At 51.1% G+C, this 19,175-nt stretch overlaps 1 protein-coding gene across 6 annotated transcripts in view; it reads left to right on the top strand.

The window, feature by feature from the left end:
* The first annotated feature begins 9,845 nt into the window (after window positions 1–9,845).
* The window catches only part of Vash2 (vasohibin 2), a 34,941-nt gene continuing 25,611 nt past the window's right edge, over window positions 9,846–19,175 (top strand). For 4 of the 6 annotated variants that reach the window (XR_015737834.1, XM_048439430.3, XM_087906029.1 and 1 more), the window contains exons 1-3: window positions 9,846–9,976; window positions 10,539–10,940; window positions 18,970–19,058. Coding sequence is in view for 5 of the 6 variants with exons in the window: in XM_048439430.3 (XP_048295387.1) it covers window positions 10,665–10,940; window positions 18,970–19,058 (365 nt within the window). In the remaining variant the exon portion in view is untranslated. Of the gene's footprint in view, window positions 9,977–10,047; window positions 10,410–10,538; window positions 10,941–18,969; window positions 19,059–19,175 lie in introns of those variants that run through there. The other 2 variants (XM_085687532.2, XM_048439428.3) reach the window with 2 other exon arrangements.

The raw sequence follows: 19,175 nt of genomic DNA on the forward strand, positions 1-19,175 counted from the left end.
GGGAGCAGAGAAACCTTTGGAAAATTCTTCTCTGGCCTCCACATGGATGTCCACAGGCAAACACACCCTCACACACATGTACCACACACCAAGACAGAGGAGAGTCTGGGATGCAGCCCTCTGGGTTCAAAGCCAATGCTGAAAACAACAGAAGGCTACGTCACAGACTGAGGCAGGAAAATCATATCATGATTAGTTTGATATTGATTTTCACAAATTAGAACGATGGGAGGGTGGACAGGGAGCCTCACCTGGAGAACTGCCATGGTTGCCTTGACAGCCAGGGGAAGACCCACCCCGACGGTGGGCAGCACCAAGTAGAAAGGGCAGGGTGGGGGAAAAATGGCACCTTTTTCTCTTCGGCCTTTCCTCTTGCTGAGGAGTTGATTTACCCTGTGCCATTAAGAGCCACTATGACCATGGCAACTCTTATAAAGGAATTGGGGGCTGGCTTACAGTTTCAGAGGTTCAGTCCATTATCATCATGACAGGGAGCATGGTGGTGTGCGGGCAGATGTGGTGCTGAGTTGAGAGTCCTACATCTTTTGACTCAGAGGCAACAGGAAGTCATCTGGCAGTCATACTGAGGGAAGCTTGAGCAAAGGAGACCTCAAAGCCCACCCCCATGGTGACACACTTCCTCCAATGAGGCCACACCTCCTAATAGTGCCCTTTGGGGACCATTTTCTTTCAAGCCTCCACACTCTGTGGATGTCCCTTCCTTCACTGACATCAGAACCAGTGTTTCCAGACTTTTGTAGTGAACTGAGGACCAGTGGTTCTCCAGATGGGGACTGCCAAGGGTCCCAGCCTAAAGAACCAGGAAGCTTCCAAACTCTCAGTCTCTCAGGTGTCATTCAGGTGCTGTTGCTATTTTAACACAGATTCACTCTGTGTGTGTGTATGTGTGTGCATGCGCGTATGTCTGTGTTGTGTGTGTGCATGTGTGTGTACATGTTTGTGGGGGGGGTGTGCGCACATGCATGTACATGTCTGTGTGGGTGTGTGCGCACGCGCACATGTGCTTGTATGTGTACATGTCTATGGTGTGTGTGCATGCATGTGCATGTGCGTGTGTGTGCATATGTGTGTGTGTGCGTGTGTGTGCATGTGTACATACATCCTATTTATTCCGTTCCTTTAGAGAAGCACTGCATGAATCCGTGGTCACTTGTGTGGTTCAAACCATGGCTTGGTTTTTCCATCACTATCAGAAACACCTGATAAATACAGTTTAAAGGGGGAGGGGTTACTTTGCCTCACAGCTTCTGAGATGTCAATGCACCATCTCTGGTTCTACTGTTTTTGAGCCTTGCAAAACAGTACTTCATGGCCTAAGGACAAGGGACTTGCAGAGGGGACAGCCAGGAAGGAGAGAGGACTGGACCAGGGCACGGCATGTCCCCAAGGGCACACTTCCAGTGGACTACTTCTCTCAGTCAGGCTCTGCCTTTGGAATTTCCAGTATGTCCTTATGTAGTTCCACACCATCCAGGGGACGGTGCCTTAGCATGGGCCTGAGAGGGACAGTTCACATTCAAGTCAGACAGTCACGAAATACAGGTAACACCCAGAGGAAGGCGAGTCTGAAAGGTCAAAGGAAAATATAGAAATATGGGTGGACCTCTTGGCCTGGTGTTTCCTCCTGCTGTCTTAGACCAGTCTTGCCGAATCTTATGATTTACCCAATATTAGTGTTGATATTGTCCAGAAAAGTTGTTTCTCTAGTTCAGCACAGCAAGATTACTTCTCTCATCAGCCAGCACCCAGACCGTAGCTGAGTCCCAGCAGCCCAGTGCCATGCAGCTTGTCAGAGCAGCAGTGAACTCAGCGTGGTCTACACCGGTTGACCAGCAGTGAACTCAGCATGGTCTACACCGGTTGACCAGCAGTGAACTCAGCGTGGGCTACACAGGTTGACCACCCGCCCTGTTGAAGGCTAGAAGGAGTCAGGGGTCCAGGTCTCAGCGAGGCCTGCTCCTTCTGAAGGCACTGAGGCCAGTCTGCACCACATCGTTCTCCTGGCTTCCATTCCTGGGAATGTAGCTCCAATCCTCACACCATGTTTTCCTCATGTACCAGCTGTCTCTGCATCTAAATTTTCTCTTCACAAGTCTATCATCCATATTCGAGTAGGATTCCCAACCTTTTTGGTATGAGTTCATCATAACTAATTACATCTCGGTGACAATGTTTCCAGATCTCGCATTCTGAGGTTCTGAAGTTAGAGCATCAGCACACAGATTCATTGCAAAGGCACACACACTTCAGCCCACAACTGTGTACAGTTCCCTCCATGGGACCAGGGGGAGGAACTCCTACAGTTCTTCCTGTATGCCAGGCACCTCCTCCCACTCCTCTGAGCTGCGTTCCCCTTCATCTGCCCGTGACTTATCCCAAATGTTTATTCTTTTTGCTGGGTAACTGCAGTCATTTCTCAGTCGCAACTAGCAGACAATGAGACATACTAGGCACAGATGTCTCCAAATCTGTGCGTCTAGTGTCTCGGACTCAGAATGAGGCCCAGCTCACACATACTAGGCTCTTTGGATGGGTTTTCTCATACTTTATGGCTTGCATTGTGGAATATTATTTTAACTGTGTAAAGGTGTGTTACATTCGCTTCTTCTGCTTTTGTTAATGATACAAAGATTGTTACATCTTTGATTAAATAGAATTAACCTGAGGTCAGGAGGCTTGAGTCAGTAACTAGCTGACAGGAAGTGGTGGGGAGGAACTAAGTGGTGAGGGCTCTTTAGTGGGGGCTGAGCACACAAGGACGGCTCCTTTTTTTCAGGAGACACAAGCAAGGAGAAAAGGTTAGCTGTTTGCTACTCAGCCTCTCTGAGCCAGGAGGATTTCACCTCAACCTTTGAATTCTGAGTTCTATAGAAGGGTAGAGATTTAGATAGTTTCCTTCAGCAGCCGTGAAAGAGATGGTGCCTGAGGGACAGAATTCCCACCTGGCTGGGAGCAGTGTGGCCAAAACACTGCTGTAGGGGGCTGGAGAGATGGCTCAGAAGTTAAGAGCATTGCCTGCTCTTCCAAAGGTCCTGAGTTCAATTCCCAGCAACCACATGGTGGCTCACAACCATCTGTAATGGGGTCTGATGCCCTCTTCTGCATGCAGGCATACACGTAGACAGAATATTATATACATAATCAATAAATAAATATTTAAAAAAAAAAACAAAAAAACACTGCTGTAGCCACAGAGTTGAAGTTGCAGTTGGGACAGCAGGTGCTTAAGGGGCAGCCACTGTAGTGAATGAAAAACAACAGACTTGGGTCCCTAGATGTCATTTGCTGGTCCTCATTGCTGGGCCATGGTGCTGTAGGGAGCTGAAGCGTCTTCAGGAGAAAGGCATCTGTATTAGGTGCTTTTCTCATGGCTGCAGCTAATTACTCAACACCATGCAACTTCTGAGAGAAAGCATTTATTTTTGGCTCTCAGTTGGAGGGGACATAGTCCATCATGGTGATGGGTGGCTCCATGGTGGCAGCAGTGTGCACCTGGGACCCTCATCTCAGATCTAGGAGGAACAAGAAACGAGAGCATATTGGAAGTGGGCATAGGCTATAAAAACCTCAGTTTCTAATTTCAATAATAACTTCAAGCAAGGTTCCAGCTCCTAAAGGTTTGAGGTGGCATCAGCTGGAAATCAAGCATTCAAACACATGAGCCTATGGCGGGACATTTCCCATCCAAACCCCACAGCAGGTCTGATGAAAGGAAGTTGGGTTATTGAGGACATCCTTTAAGTGGGATACTGGGACTCTGGCTCTTGCCCACTCTCTTGTTGCTCAGCACAGCTCTCGATGAAGAGGTCTTGGGCCTCTGGGACAGCAAGTTCACTCAGGAGCCTGCATCGACCTCATTAGAAAAGTTGCTAAATCTTGTGCCTATCTTCTCAGGGCACGCTGCTCATCCCCTCTGTGGGAAGAAGAAACCAGCAACCAGAGTCCTGGGGACTGTCAGCAAATGCTCTCCCCTCCACTGTCCGGGGACTGTCAGCAAATGCTCTCCCCTCCACTGTCCGGGAGCTGTGGGGCATCTTAGAGCAGGAAGGGAAAGCACACACCTCTTCTGGTGTCTGGGTTAAACCAGGATTCTGGCTCCGGCTGCACAAGGTGATAGGTGCTCGTTGGACTTGGCCTGTGTGTGGACAGCGGAAGTAGCCATAATGGCAGCACACCTGGCTTTTGCCATTCTGTTTGTCAACCAGCTTGTTCACCTTGGGAGTCATTGCTTTCTCTAAGGGACTGGCAGGCCAAGTCCTGATCCACACACATGCTTGTCCTGGAGTTCTCTTCTGCACTGGGAACCAGGGAAGTGGCAGGGGAGAAATGGACCAAAGGATGCACTGCAGAAAGAGAGGAGGATGTTTGAGATGAGAAGATAGCTCACTCTCTGAGGTGGGCACCCTCTTAGTCAGGAATGAGATTCTCTGACCTCCCATTGTCCTTCTGTGTCCCCATTCTTTCCCCGGTGTGCTTGCTGCCCATGGCCTGATGACAGTTCCAATATGGCCTGTTGCCTTTGTCCACATAGACTGTCATTGCATGGCTTAGCGCTGACTGCATAATCCCATGCCAGGGCTCTGTCCTGGCAGGTCTGGAACCCAGGTCCCTTCTTGTACCATCCGTGCTACTACGTGTACTACAGTACTCTGTAGTGCACGGTGCCTGAACTAGGAGATGGTTCATGCTCGTGAGCCGGGCCAGGGCCTGGAGATCTAAACATACAAAGACACACAGAGTCACAGATCATCCGTGAAACAAGAATGCCCCCTTTATTGTCAGCAGCCCCCGACATATCCCCCTTTCTATATAATTAGGACTGGCATAGGCATGGCATAAAGATGATCTGCCGCCAGCACCACAGTGATGACAAAAGCAGCCACTACAGGCCATGGTGATCCCAACGTCTCTCTCGGCCTGGGTGGCTCCACCAGGCCCATCACCCACTGGTCCGGGGCTATGCTCCTCTCACCGCCCCCTGGCACTGCCACTTTCTGGGCCTCTCTGCGAGCACTCACAGCAGTCGGCTGCCTCCCTAACAGAGCTCTGTTCCAGCCACCTTCTGGCCCGGCTGCTTCAGGTTGGAAATACTTTGGGGGAGTGGAGCAGGACTCTGAACCAAGCCGCCGCCTTCCTCTGCTGCCTCAGGAGTCACCTCAGTGCTTGTCACAGCCACAGCCCACAGTGTCCCCCTCGGCCCCACAACCTCCAGTAGGGAATTTGGGTGTAGTTCTGTTCCAGCTACTTCCTACTGTTTATTGGGTGAAGTATCTTTGGGGGCCCTTCACAGCGACCTTCGGGGGTCTGCTCTCATCTCCAGTCAAGAAAGAAAATATAATAATTTAAAAAAACCAAAAGGAAACACAATAGCATACATCTGTGTAACACGAGGGCTGGCTTGTTGGGGTTTCTGTCCCGCCCAGTACCCCAACAAGCCAGCAAGTCCCAAGGAAAATCACGCACAAGACTCCATAAGGTTATAAACTGATTGGCCCATAGGGTCAGGCTTCTTGTTAACTCTTATAACTTATATTAACCCATTATTCTGATCTATGTTAGCCATAATGGCTCAGTACCTTTTCCAGCGGGGGCAGCTTACATGTTGCTTCTTCAGTGATCTGCGCAGGAGTGCCTGAGGGCTTCCTGTGTCCCAGAATACTCCCAGTCTCTTTACTCCACTTCTACTTCCTGTCTGGCTTTCCCGCCTATACTGCCTGCCTGGCCAATCAGCGTTTTATTAAAATATGATTGACAGAATACAGACAATTCTCCCGCACCATTTCCCTCTTTTTTTTTTTTTTAAACAAAGGAAAATACCCATAGTCCATTTGTTGGGAATGTGGGCGTAGTATTTCAGGCTACTTCCTGCTGATTGGGGGCACTGATGATCTTATGGGGACCTAAAGAAAACTTAGAGTTATCATCAAGTCCTGACTAGAGTATCCTGTGAGTCTTGATCATCTCAGGCAGCAGTCTTGAACCTGTTCTGGATGAAGAACTCAGACATCTGGGTCATCTATTCCTGTCGGAGATTTTTCAGGTGGCCTCCCTTGGTCAAAGGTGATTTTTCTTAACTCTGAATAAATCCAGAGCCTCTCGTTTTCTGTGGAAACAAAAGCAAAATCTCTTCTCCAAAGTAGCATACCCTTTGACTTCAGTTTTGAAGCCAAGGTATTTTCAAAATACCTATCTTGGATTAATTTAGCAGCATTTATAAGCAAATATCTTTTAGCAGCTGTTGCTCCTTTCTCAGCATTCAAACAATTCGAAGAGAGCATAATAACACACAGTATCAAGATTCTCTGTGTATTTTCCATCTTTATGTGGCTTTATTTTAACCTCTATTTCTTTTATTTTTACTTTTACTTTTTGAGACAGGATCTTTGTATATCTTTGTCCTGGAATAACACTGTAGACCAGGCTGTCTTTGAACTCACAGAGATCCTCCTGTCTCTGCCTCCCCAGTGCTGGGATTAAAGGTGTGTGCTACAACACCTTGAGGTCACAGAGGTCAATCTCTACCTCTGTCCCTTGAAGTCACAGAGGTTAATATCCCTCTGCCTCCCAGGCATTGAGATTAAAGGTGTGTACCACCACACCCTATTTCTCCCTTTCTTTCTTTACTTTAAGAACTTTAACTTTTAGCCTGTATATATTTTTAACACACTGTAAACCATTTAGAGGTTTTCTTTGTCTTTGAATCTCTTTTGACTGTATATCTCTCTTTTTCTGACCACATGAGTCTAAAACCGTGGCTTTGACGGCTAGATCCAATCCATTTCTTAGCTTTCCAGACTCATGGTAGAGGTACCACTGGAGCCATTTTTACTGCCACAACTCTATGGTGTTTCAAGGTCCTTGCTAGCAAGCAAGCTGCAGCATTCTGCTCACAGACCACACTCAGTCGGACTGCCTGCCTGAAAGAGTCAGAGTTTGCCCTGGCAGGACAGCCCAGAAAGCCAGCATTTTAAAACAGCACAGCTTTTTTCCTGCTACTGCTGAAAACCCGAAAAGCATGCGTTCAGCTTTTCATCAACACCGTTTAAGTGCTTCGTGGCAGGACCTCTTAAAAGAGCTGCAAGGTTTTGCAGCTAAAGCTGAGTCAGGAAGCCTCTCTTAGATGAGAGTGCTTGCTTGCCTCTAGCAAGCAGAGCAGACCTGAGAAATTGCTGCTACCAACAAAACATGCTTTACTCTATTCTTTCCCAAGCTTTCTCAGGCTTTCTGTGGATTCATTTATCCACGTCTGGGCGCCATATGTAACATGAGGGCCGGCTTGTTGGGGTTTCTGTCCAGCCCAGTACCCCAACAGCCGGCAAGCAACAAAGGAAAATCACGCACAAGACTCCATAAGGTTATAAACTGATTGGCCCATAGGGTCAGGCTTCTTGTTAACTCTTATAACTTATATTAACCCATTATTCTCATCTATGTTAGCCATAATGGCTCAGTACCTTTTCCAGCGGGGGCAGCTTACATGCTGCTTCTTCAGTGATCTGCGCAGGAGTGCCTGAGGGCTTCCTGTGTCCCAGAATACTCCCAGTCTCTTTACTCCACTTCTACTTCCTGTCTGGCTTTCCCGCCTATACTGCCTGCCTGGCCAATCAGCGTTTTATTAAAATATGATTGACAGAATACAGACAATTCTCCCGCACCACATCTGTACACATTCCATCTTCTCAAGACCTCGAATTCACCCTCCCGCCTCCTCTTTACCTTTATCACTTCCCTGCCTTTCAGAGGGCATCATTCGGAGACCCTCTAGTTCCTGTCTCAGCGGTGCCTCCTGCTGTGGCACCTGCACCTCCCAGAACCTCTATAGAGCAAGAGTCCGGGGACTGAAAAGCATATGCCCATTTTCAATTCACCCTCACCATTCCCTCAGGGATCCTTACTTCCCGATCTCGCTAGGGCTTCCACATAGCATCCATCTGTACTACATGTACTACGGGACTAAGCCTGGAGTGCAGCGTCTGCACTATGAGGTGGCTTGCGAGTCTCAGGCAAGGGCCCGGAGATATAAACACACAAAGACACACAGACAGAGACAGAGACACAGGTCATCCTTGAAATAAGAATGCCCCCTTTATTGTCAGCTTATAAAGGCTCTGGCCATGCTCCAGCTCTTGGGATCTTTCAGCTGCAAGCCACCAGAACCCACTTCCCTGCCATCAGGGTCTCCTGCTCAGAGCAGCTGCAGGCTGTTCGGAGCAGAGGAAAACATGTTGTTTACAGGAGATTCAGGGTCTGGTGGTCTGCAGTCCCCAACGCCCTCTCTGGTCCTCTGCTTATCCTGGCTCCCACCCTGCCTGCCTCTTGAGCTTTCCATTTGGAGCCCTGTCAGAAATGGACTCCTCTTCCTGGTAGTGTCCAACAGGGAGGTTTGCTTCTTTCCATGCTTGGCACAACTGACTCACCTGTTTGAAACTAGGCTGTTGTCCTCCAATTCAGAGCCAGGCTATGGCCAGGCTCCTGCGTGTTCAGGAGACAGCAGTTTGCAGTCACAAAACCTGAGAGCCAGCACTTAGGGAGGAGGGCTCCAGTTTTCCTCCCTTCAGAAAGAGATGTGAAGGTCCAGAGTAGACAAACTGTATCCAGGGTTACACAGCTCAGCAAGGGGCAAACCTAGACTTGCTGAGCCTCAGGGTCAGTGGTCTGTGGCTTTTCCCACTTCCCCTTATTGTTCTTTCTCAAAAAGGAAGAAGATCCGGAATGAGGAGTTGGGGGGGGGGACGAAGAAGGGAAGAAGGAACAAGATACTATCATTAAGGAAAAGGTGTATTGGCTGATGAAATGATTCAATGGGTGCTGGCTTCCACCAAGTTTGAGGACCTGAGTTCAATTCCTGAAACCTACATGGTGTAAGGCAAGAATGGACACCAGCACATTGTCCTTTGATCTCCACACATCGTGTATACACACACACACACACACACACACACACACACGAGAGAGAGAGAGAGAGAGAGAGAGAGAGAGAGAGAGAGAGAGGAAGGAGGAGGAGGAGGAGGAAGAGGCTATTCAAGGCTGGGGAGGTAGTTCATTGGGTAAAGTACTTATTTGCCTAGCATAACCTTGCGGACAATTTCCAGCATACATGAACAGGACGTGTAAGGCCCTTGTAATTCCAGCGATTGAAAGGTGGAGACAGGACTAGGAATTCAAAGTCATCCTTCTCTACCTAGCAAGTTTGAGGCCAGGTTGGGGGCTGTGGGACCTTGTCTCAGAAAAAAATGGGGGGAGGAGGGGAGGAGAAGGAGGAAAGGGTAATGTTTTAGTGGGGATTGTGGGAGGGCCACTCCTTGGCTTCAAGCATCCATCCACAAAGCAGTAGCTGTGGCAGAAGGGGCCTGACTGGCCTCGTGTGTGTCATGGCAGCTTGGATTGAGGGCCCTTGTTATCCATGACTACTTAACAGAAGATGTAGGGCTGTAAGCACTTGTTAATCTGGAGAAAAACTTGTAATGGAGGATTGCGACAAGTATTGATGTTGAGCGCTTCCTGAGGCACCCAGAGCACTGTGTAGGGCCGGGTCACTAGAACACGGCTCCAACACCAAGACCCGCTCTACCTCCAAGTCCCATCTCGGGGCCTTCGCCGCTGCGCCTCCGCCCCAGCGAAACTGGACCGTAGTTCCTGGAGAGTCACTCAAGCTCCGCGGGGACACGGCAGCATCGGATTTCGCGTGGCAGCCCACCTTCCCTTACTCGATCCCCTCCCGTCTGGGGACCCTGGAGCCAATCACAGAGCTGCACAGCTCCGGGTTGTAGAGTCCCGAGTCCGAGACCCGCCCCTCTTTGTTGCGGTGTCCAATGGACGCCTCCAGAACATCGGCGGCTGCCCGGGTGACTCGGTTATATGTCACAGAATAACATTCGAGAATGGGCGATGGAATGAGCCAACATTCTCCACAGCTCCAGCAGCCCTCTGCAGCAATGAGGCCGGCTGGCTCGAGGTGGGTTCCAGTGTCCCGCGCGCGCCCTGACCACCCGCAGCTGCCACTCACGGTGCCCGCACGGGACCGGAGGGAAGGGGGCGGCGCTGCGCTTGCCCGGGAACCCCGGCTGGAGCCGCCCCTCGCGCGCCAGGGTTTGGGGGGCTTCCGGGAAGACGCCAGGCCTCCTAAACAAGCAGAAGCTGCTGCGGCGCCCTCGCGCCAGCCCTGGGTGCTCACGTGCCGGCTTGCTGTGGGTCGGTGGCGATCCACCACATCTGGGGACCCGGCAATGAGTGGAGCCTGGAGGGTACCCCCGGTGTCTTCTTGCTACACAGCTGTCTTGCTTCTTCCCACCCCGTCCTCTCTGCACCCCGTGCTCTTTGCATGCCTCCCCATCCCCGGGTGCAGCTGGGTGTGAGTCTTCGTGGCGCCCTTCCAGCCACTTTGCTAGGTAATCCGCCGGGCTAGAGGCTCGCGTTAGTCCTAAGTGGGTGGGTCTGGGGTAGGGAGGCTGGGGATGGGCGGGAGCCCCCTTGCCTGTCTACTGAGTAGCAGTGTGTGCTGTTTCCACTGCTTTCAGGCCCGGTCAGTGAGTGGGAAGCCCGGCAGTTTCCCTAGCGCGTCCTGCAGCTGTGAGAGATGAAGGCCAACCCCGCGGGGCTCTGATCTCCGGCGCGCCCAAGTCCCCCGCCGCGTGCCCCTCACCATGACCGGCTCCGCCGCGGACACTCATCGCTGCCCCCACCCCAAAGGCGCCAAAGGCACCCGGTCCCGGAGCAGCCACGCGCGGCCAGTAAGCCTCGCCACCAGCGGAGGCTCAGAGGAGGAGGACAAAGACGGCGGGGTGCTGTTCCACGTGAACAAGAGTGGCTTTCCGATCGACAGCCACACCTGGGAGCGGATGTGGTTGCATGTCGCCAAGGTCCATCCCAAAGGGGGAGAGATGGTGGGCGCCATCAGAAATGCTGCCTTCCTGGCAAAGGTCAGTGGTGCGGCTGGAAGAAGGTGGGATGGTCCGGATGGGTGGGATGGGACCGACTCAGCCAGGGCATAGCTGGGAGAAGCAACCTCAAGTCCAGCTACTGAGTCCTGTCTCCCTGTTCCGCTGCCAGAGGGGCAGGCATCAGGCTTGCTGGCTTGGCCATGTAAGGTGAGGCTGAGCCAAAATCCACTATGTACTCAGCCCCTGTAACATCTTCTTCATCAAAAGCTAGTGTCACCAAGTCAACTCCAAGCCACTCCGAGAAAGCATAGAACCCCAAGTCCACCCAACCTGTGCACCGTGGAGTCTTTTGCTCTTCCCCTGTTGCCCTAGCAAATGGTTTTTGGAGCCCTGAATGAACTTGTAATCAACCAGCCAGACTCCTCTGTGTGAATCATTTCTAGACTTTTGCCAATTCTTTTCTTTCCTTTTTCCTTTCCTTTCTTCTCTTCTCTTCTCTTCTCTTCTCTTCTCTTCTCTTCTCTTCTCTTCTCTTCTCTTCTCTTCTCTTCCCTTCCCTTCCCCTCCCCTCCCCTCCCCTCCCCCTCCCCTCCCCTCCCCTCCCCTCCCCTCCCCTCCCCTCCCCTTCTCTCTCTCTCTCTCTCTCTCTCCTCTCTCTCTCAGTGACTTTACCTCTGGAGCTTGCAGAAACAGTGAACTGTCTCTTCCCAGTTTATCTGGCGCCAAGGGGAGAAATGGGAAGTGTTTGGCTGTGGCTTAAAAGGGACTTTCCAGTACACAGGATGAATTAGTCTCCCCGGGTAAAGGAAGAGGCCAAGTGAAGCTCTCTTTTTACTCTGGAGAGCAGCCAGCCAGCGATTGAACTTGGTGGCCAAGGATATGGTTACAGAGGGAAGATGTCCCCTGGTAGGAGTGTCCTGTTATATAAAATAGCAAAATGCAGGCTAGGTGAAAGCCTTGTGTGCCACTATGGAGATGGCTGCCCGGACCCTATGGACCCTGTTTGCTGAGGAGGATCCTGAGAAGGTGCAGGAATCACTGCCTGAGATCCAGAACCATGCAGTAGTCAGGTCCTTGCCTGCCACAGCTGAGCATGTGAGCCTGCAGACCAGAAGGCTGTGTGCGCCCTTGGGGAAGTGGAGGAGGCTCTCTGCTCCCTGCTCCACTGTGTTTTATTACTCTACTAGGCAGGGAATTTATTCTGTGCAAATCACAGCTTGTCTGGTGAGAAGTTGATGCCCGAGCATCAGCAGGAACGATCCCTGCTCTCGAACACAGACAGCCCGGGCTCTGAGTTCGTCTTTCTCTCCTCGTCATGATCCGCCAGAGTCCTTAAACATGGAAGAGTTGGCCAGAGGGAGCAGAAGGTGAATGGCACCGTCTGGGCTGGCTTTCTGATTCCCTCACCTCCCTCACTGTGCCTTCATCGTCACCCCATTTCCACGTGTGGGAGCCCTTCTCTGTGGGAACAAGCATCGGATCTTTGTGTTGCTGAAGATGTCTCATTCAAGTCCTCCTGAGAGGGAATTAGTACAAGACAGTGACCCCCTGCCTCTGTTCTCTGTGGCCTCCTCTTCCCTCCCTTTCTCCTTCTTCCTCCTCCTCCTTTTCCCTCCTCCTCCCTCATCTTCCTCCTCGTTTTCTTCTTCCTCTTCCTTCTCTTCTTGTCCGTGCCAGTCTGCTCTTTCTGGAACCTTGGCTCATTTGCCACCAGGCGGTCCTCGGCACGAACACGTATGAGGCGCAGTATGCTAAGTGTTGCTGAGGTCATGCTTCCAGTATTATAGCTGAGTGCTTTCTTTTTATAATAGAATGTTCCAGCTGGGCATGGTGGTGAATTCCTTCCTGTAGTCTCAGGACCTAGTGGGCCCCACAACAAGTTCAAGGCCAGCCTGGAATGTGTATTGGGACCCTGTTTCAAGAAAGAAAAGGAGAATATTCTTGTATTTTATATGAGAACCTGCTGACAGTTGCTGCTAAGTCAGGGTGCCCCAGTGTGGACCGTGGGTTGAGTTAGATTTGTTGGTGTTGCTATTTGTTTGTTTGCTTTTTTGTTGTTTTTTTTCTTTGTTGTTGTTGTTGTTTGTGGGGTTTTTTTGTTTGTTTGTTTTTTTGAGACAGGGTCTCACTCTCTCATTCTGAAGCCCTGGTTGGCTTTCTCTGTAGACCAGGCTGGCCTTTAACTCATAGAGATCCTCCTGCCTTTTTTTAAATTTAATTTTATTTATTTTACATTTTTTGAGACGGGGTTTCTCTGTGTAGCCCTGGCTATCCTGGCACTCGCTCTGTAGTCCAGGCTGGCCTCAAACTCACAGAGATCCGCCTGCCTCTGCCTCCTAAGTTCTGGGGTTAAAAGCATGCGCCACCACCACCTGGCTATTTTTTTTTTTTAGCTTTTAAAGTTTTATTTTGTGTATATGGGTGTTTCGCCGGCACGTGTGTCTGTGTACCATGTACATGAGTGCCCTCCCAGGTCAGAAGAAGGGATTTGATCTCCTAGAGCTAGAGTTACAGTTGTGAGCTGCCATGTGGGTGCTGGCAACTGAGCCCAGCCCTCCACAAGAGCAACCAGTGTTCTTCACCCCAGCCGTCTCGTCAGCCCCCTCCCCATTCTTTGACAGGGGCTTGGTCGTATCTGGGCTTATAGGCATGTCCCACCACCCCCTGGCGACAAATGGGTCTTTAAACTTGAGTAAGAGCGTTAAGATTTCACTTTACTACATTACCTATTTGTGGTTTTGAAAGGCTCTTATATAGACTAAATTAGTCTCAGATTCACTATGTTGAGGCTGGCCCTTGGCTCCTGGAGCTCTAGTCTCTACCTCCATTCCCAGCCCTGGCTCCTGCCTCCAGGATCCTCCAAACCCTAGTTCTTACCCAGGCACAGAATGGAAGTCTCAAGCTACTCTGTCAGAAGCCATTCCTCTCCAACTCCAGAGCTTGGCAGTCCTTCCCGGGGCCAAGTTTTTCTCCTTTAGCCAAGCAATACCATACTGTAAGGCATTTGCACCAGAGGTGGATAGTGGGACGGTGCTGAAGAAGGATTGCTGAAGTTGGGCAAGACTAACTACTTTATCCATAGACTGTGAACTGAGACAAGATAAGATCTGGAGCACGTTCCGAGGTCTATGAGGCCCCAGATGGCGCGTCCTTCAGCTACAGGACGTTCTGTTAGGGGTTTTAATAAGTTCCGCCTGAAGACCTGGGTATCCACCCCTGGAGCGGGGGTGGGAGAGGATGGGGTGGGCAGTTTTCGCTTGAGAGCCTCTCTCCACTGTGACTTCCTCCTTCTCCACCTGTGGTTGCTGAACTCAGGTGAACACCTGACTAGGCCCACTCCAGGCTTTTGCTGAGGTAATTTAAGAAAGGATGCAGTCATTGGAGTTACATAGAATGGGCAGAGAGTGACAGAGAGCAGCAGGTGCCACGGAGCAACTGGCCCTTCTAGGCCTGGCTGTCATGCATCCTGGTGCCCAGAGCCCAGCTGCTGAGACCAGGCCCCAGGGCAGCTCAGTCAGAAAAGCCACTTGGTTTCTTACAGCCTCTGTGTGTGTGTGTGTGATTTTCGTGGTGATTCTAAATTTGGAAAGAATTCACATTAGAGGGTGAGATCTAAAGTGTGAGCAGGGACTGGAGACTCCTGCAGGCTCTGCCCCTGCCCCCTGCGCTCTCAGGGTGCACCTTGCATTCCGTGGCCTGGATTCAGAACCGTCTGGATCTTCCCTAGGTGTGACTCCAGGACCTCTGCCTGGATCCCAGGCTGCACCCTTTGAGGCAGGAGCTCGGGGCCATCCTGGGATTCTGACTGCTTCACGCCACCCTTCCCGGTTCCCAGGAGGGCCCTGCCGCCTGTGCAGTAAAGAAACGCTTTGGTTTCTCCTTGTTCTTGTCCAAGGTTGCTCGAGTCAGGGCTTCTTGCTGCCTCCCTGGCTCCAGGCCTGGCTTCCCCTTCCCTTCTTCACGGTCCTGCCAGTTACACACCTGTGCCCACCTGCAGGTCTCCCTCTTGCCGTCTGTCAGCGTTCTTGTTTGGCGAGAAGGAAGAGGAGAGGCAGACCGCCAGAGTCTTCCCTGTAGCTCTCCTTATTCTTCCCTGCTTACCCTCACAGCCTCTTTCTCCACATCCTTCAAACTCTCCTGGACTTTCTCACCAGCCCTGAGCCTGCCTTTCAGAGCGTGGCGACCAGCAGGGAAAGATGGAAGATGACATTTCACAGGGCTTTAGTTTGTGTTATTAGCAAACTTAACCTTTCCCAGGGGTCATTGTTTGTATTTCTCCTTTAGTAAACCACTTTTTGTGACTTTATTTGTTTATTGTGGTGAAATCCATGATACATGACCTACCTTGAAGTGTATGGCCACTGCTGTTTGGATTCTGAATGCCCCAAAGGCCTACCTGTTGAAGGCTTAGCCCCCAGTCTGGGATGCTGTTGGGAGGTGAGGCCTCGTAGGAAGGATTTAGGTCATTAGGGATTGTGCCGTAGAATCGGGACAATGACCCCCTCTTGTAGAATATAGTTTAAGGTGTGTTACTTTTGTTTATGTTCTGGAATATTTGTTTAATGATGCAAAAATGTGTTAGAACAAATGAAATCTCCCTGTGGTCAGGAGGTTGGGTCAGTAACTAGCTGACAGGAGGTGGTAGGACGGGGCCAGGCGAAGAAAGTTTTTAAGGAGGGGCGAGGAGAAGCAGGAGGGCTTCTGGAGAGACACCAGCAGGAGGGGAGATGAGCTTCCTCTGTTCAGACTCTCTGAGGAGCAGAAGTCCACCTCAACCTTCCAGTCTTGAGTTCTTTAGAGGGACAGAGATTTAGTTAAGTTCCCTTTGTAGCTTTGAAAGAGTCAGTGCCTGAGGGGACAGAATTCCCTCAGCTAATGCTGCTAGGATAGTGGTAAAGACAACAACCCCCGGAGCCTTCCCCTCTCATTTCTTGGATTCCCTGAGGTGACCAGACCTTCTCCACCACATGATCTCTCTGAGGGTGTGCTACAGGTCCAAAGCTATAGGTACAAGTGACCGTGAGCTGAAACCTCTGAAACTGTAAGAAAAAAAATCAACCTTTGGTCTCTGTGACATGAGGACACACACGTGGTCACGGTTCCCTCACTGGCGTGCATCTCCAAAGCCTTTCATTTCCCTCTCAAACTTAGCCACACCCAATAACGCCTGCCCAGTGCTTACCACTCCCCACTTTGTCTATGAAGCTGACCACTGTAGCAACTTCACGCATGAAGAATCACATAGAATTTACCTTTAGAGCTGTCAGACAGGTGTGGGTTCGGGGATTAGACTCAGGCCACCAGGCTTGGTGGCAAAGGCGTCCTGCTGAGCTGTCACCGTGGCCCAGTGGTGGCTGTTTTGAGGTTGGCTTGCTTCAGGGTTCGCCTGCATTTCGGTGTGTCCCCAACATGTGCCTACTTTTGAAAGCCGGTTAGCATCTCCCTGTGTCAGGATGGAATTTTGTTTATCTGTTCTGCCCATTCACAGGCCCTGAGCTGGCCCCACTTTTTCTTGGAGCCTAATGTGCTCTATCACTGTTTCCATGAATTAAGGACACCACCTCCTCGTCAGCGTGTGCTGAACTTGGCAATGGAGTTGATGTTCTTATCTCCTGTCGAGTAGAAAGACATCCTCAGGAAGCAAAACCCCAGGGCTGTATGCCTAGGAACTAGGATCCATGCTGATTCTGAGCCTCTTTAATCCAGTTCCGGAGAACCTGTTTCTGATGGATACTGGCATGGCTCCCCCTGTGTGTACCATGTATAGCCCCATCCCTGCTGCCTTTGTTTAAGCTCCCAGGGCAGATGAGGCAGTGTTGTTATTTTACCTGCATGCAGGCAGAGGCTGTAGGGGTCCTGTCCTGGACCAAGGCCTCCAGCTGTTAGGAGACAGAGCATTGTGTACTTTTACCATCATACCTCAGGGCCTCTTCTGGTTTATACTCCAGATCCAGCCAGAGCACTGACTGCCTAAGGTGCTGTTCAAAGTTGCCCCGGGCTGAGCCCCAGGCAGCTCACCTGACTTCAGGGTGTGAATAGCAGCTGACGGTATTCTCCACGGAGCATCTTGGCTCTCCTGACTACAGCCCTGCTCCAGCCCACGTGGGGGACGCTTGCATTTGTCCTCCTTGGGAGCAAATGTGGCCGCAGCCAGCTGAGGTGACCTCAGCTGTTTTCCTAAATCCCTTGGGCGCCGTTGGCTGCTATTCTGAGGCCCAGCTGCCTTTGGAGTCCTGCTTCACACCCTGATCTATGGGCTCCACGGGGTGAGGGAAGGGTAGAAATAACTCTGTGGTCAGCTCCCAAAATGGACTCTGAGCCAAGTCACAGGCTACCCATGTGGGGACTTGGTCTCTCACGTCCCTCGTATCCTGACGTGTCTGTGATGGGATCTGTTTCCCTTCATGCTCTGGACCTGGTCTAGCACTTACAACATGGAGTTGCTGGGTGGGCCGGGAGGTCTGTTCTTCAGCCTCCCTTTTTTCCCACCTCTTTGAAACCTCTGGTTTGTTGTTATGTAGGCTTGGTAGACATGTGGGCGTCACTGCGAGAAAACAAGGAAGTCTCAACACTTGCTAATGTTGGTTGGACAAAGAATTCACGTGTGAGTTTGAGTGTGAAAAACTGTTTGTGTGTGAGTGTGTGTGTGAGGGGGTGTCAAATCAAGTCATGGGAACAAATGTTCAAATTGGAACCTTTTTGTCTCCAAAGTGACTCTCCCAGACAGGGAGTTCGAGTTGAGGTGTTGGAGAGAAAACATGGCTTTGTAGAACAGTTGGGCCTGTGTGCGTGCCCACAGGTCTGGGCTCATACTCAAACACACAGCCCCTTGGCTGGGATATACCAAATGTGGCTGTTTCCCCTTCAGCTGAGGGGGCAGTTTCTGTGGATTTAGAATGCCTCAGAGCCAAGGTTGAGTAGAGGCACAGAGAGGAAACGATCGACAGGGAATGTCTGTGGAAATGGTGCACAAGTGGGGGAAGAGTGGGCTACCCCATGCTCAGCGTGGGCTACCCCATGCTTAGTGCACTGTGCCCATTACCCACTGTGCCCGGCTCTGCGGCACAGCTAGGCTGGCCCCATTCTATCAGCATAGAATATGCTATTTCACTAGCAGCTTCCTCTTCCATTTGCAAAGCTGGCCCTGTTTTCTCCATGGATGAGACTAATCTTTCCTTTCGCCCTTTCTACATCTTTAAAGAAGTTAATTAATGCCTAGAGGAGACTCTTCCTTTCATCCTGCATTCACAGGGACCAAGCTCCTTAGTCACCAATGACAAAGCCCACCACAGACGTGGAGACAAGGAGGAGTCAGTGGAGATAAACAAGCCTTAAAGTGTTCCTGGCTGGCTGGTGTCCTGGTCTCTGGGAGTGGTCTGGTTGAGTGCTGACTGTAGGCACTTGGGGTAGGATAGTCAGCTGGGCTTCCATGAGGGTGCCTCATGAGGCAGAGGCACAGCACTTACCTGGGGATAGTCGGCAAGCCGAGGACCTTCCTTAATCTTGTCCTTGGGGAAAGGGCTCAGGGAGGGAAACAGTGGGCATGGGAGGTGTGTGGTGTAGAGAAACGGTGCCCACGGCTGGTGTACCATTCTTCTGTAGCTATTTATCTTGGGAGCCATTGGTCTCATGTCCCGTGTCCATGATGCTTAAGAGGGGAGCACATATAATGGTGCCACTGTTAGCCAGGCTGCAGAAGTGACCGCATGCTAAAAATTTAAGGATGAGTGTCCTGGGCCACTCTCTGGATATTCCATAGGACATGGTCCCTGGCCTTAAGAAGGCAATGTTCCCATGGAGAAGGCAAACTGTGTTCACTCGGTGTCAGGAGGGCCATAAGAGAGCCATGGCAGAGTGGCATATGTTTGGAGGGGGCCTAGAGGGTCCTTCAATGGTAGACAGCTATCTTAGGAGGGAGATGCTGTGGGGGAGGGGCCGTGGCTGATGGTGACTATACCGGATGTGTGCTCGCAGGGGCAGCACTCCCTACAGTCCAGCCCCATGCCCTGCCCTAGGAGCTGTGGCCAAAGCGACTCTAACAGGAGCCCCCCTCTCTTTCTCTCTGTAGCCTTCAATTCCCCAGGTCCCAAACTACAGGCTGTCCATGACGATCCCAGACTGGCTCCAGGCCATCCAGAATTACATGAAGACACTACAGTATCCTTTCAAGCCAGGGGCTGAGCACCCCAGACAAGGGATGGGCATGGTGATCGCAAGCTTAGTGGCATATCTGTCACCTGCTGGTTTGCCAAAGCTCTGGTAGGCTGGAAGATG

Source organism: Myodes glareolus, chromosome 5 (genome assembly GCF_982192425.1).
Source record: "Myodes glareolus chromosome 5, mMyoGla1.1, whole genome shotgun sequence".
NCBI classification, from domain to species: domain Eukaryota; kingdom Metazoa; phylum Chordata; class Mammalia; order Rodentia; family Cricetidae; genus Myodes; species Myodes glareolus.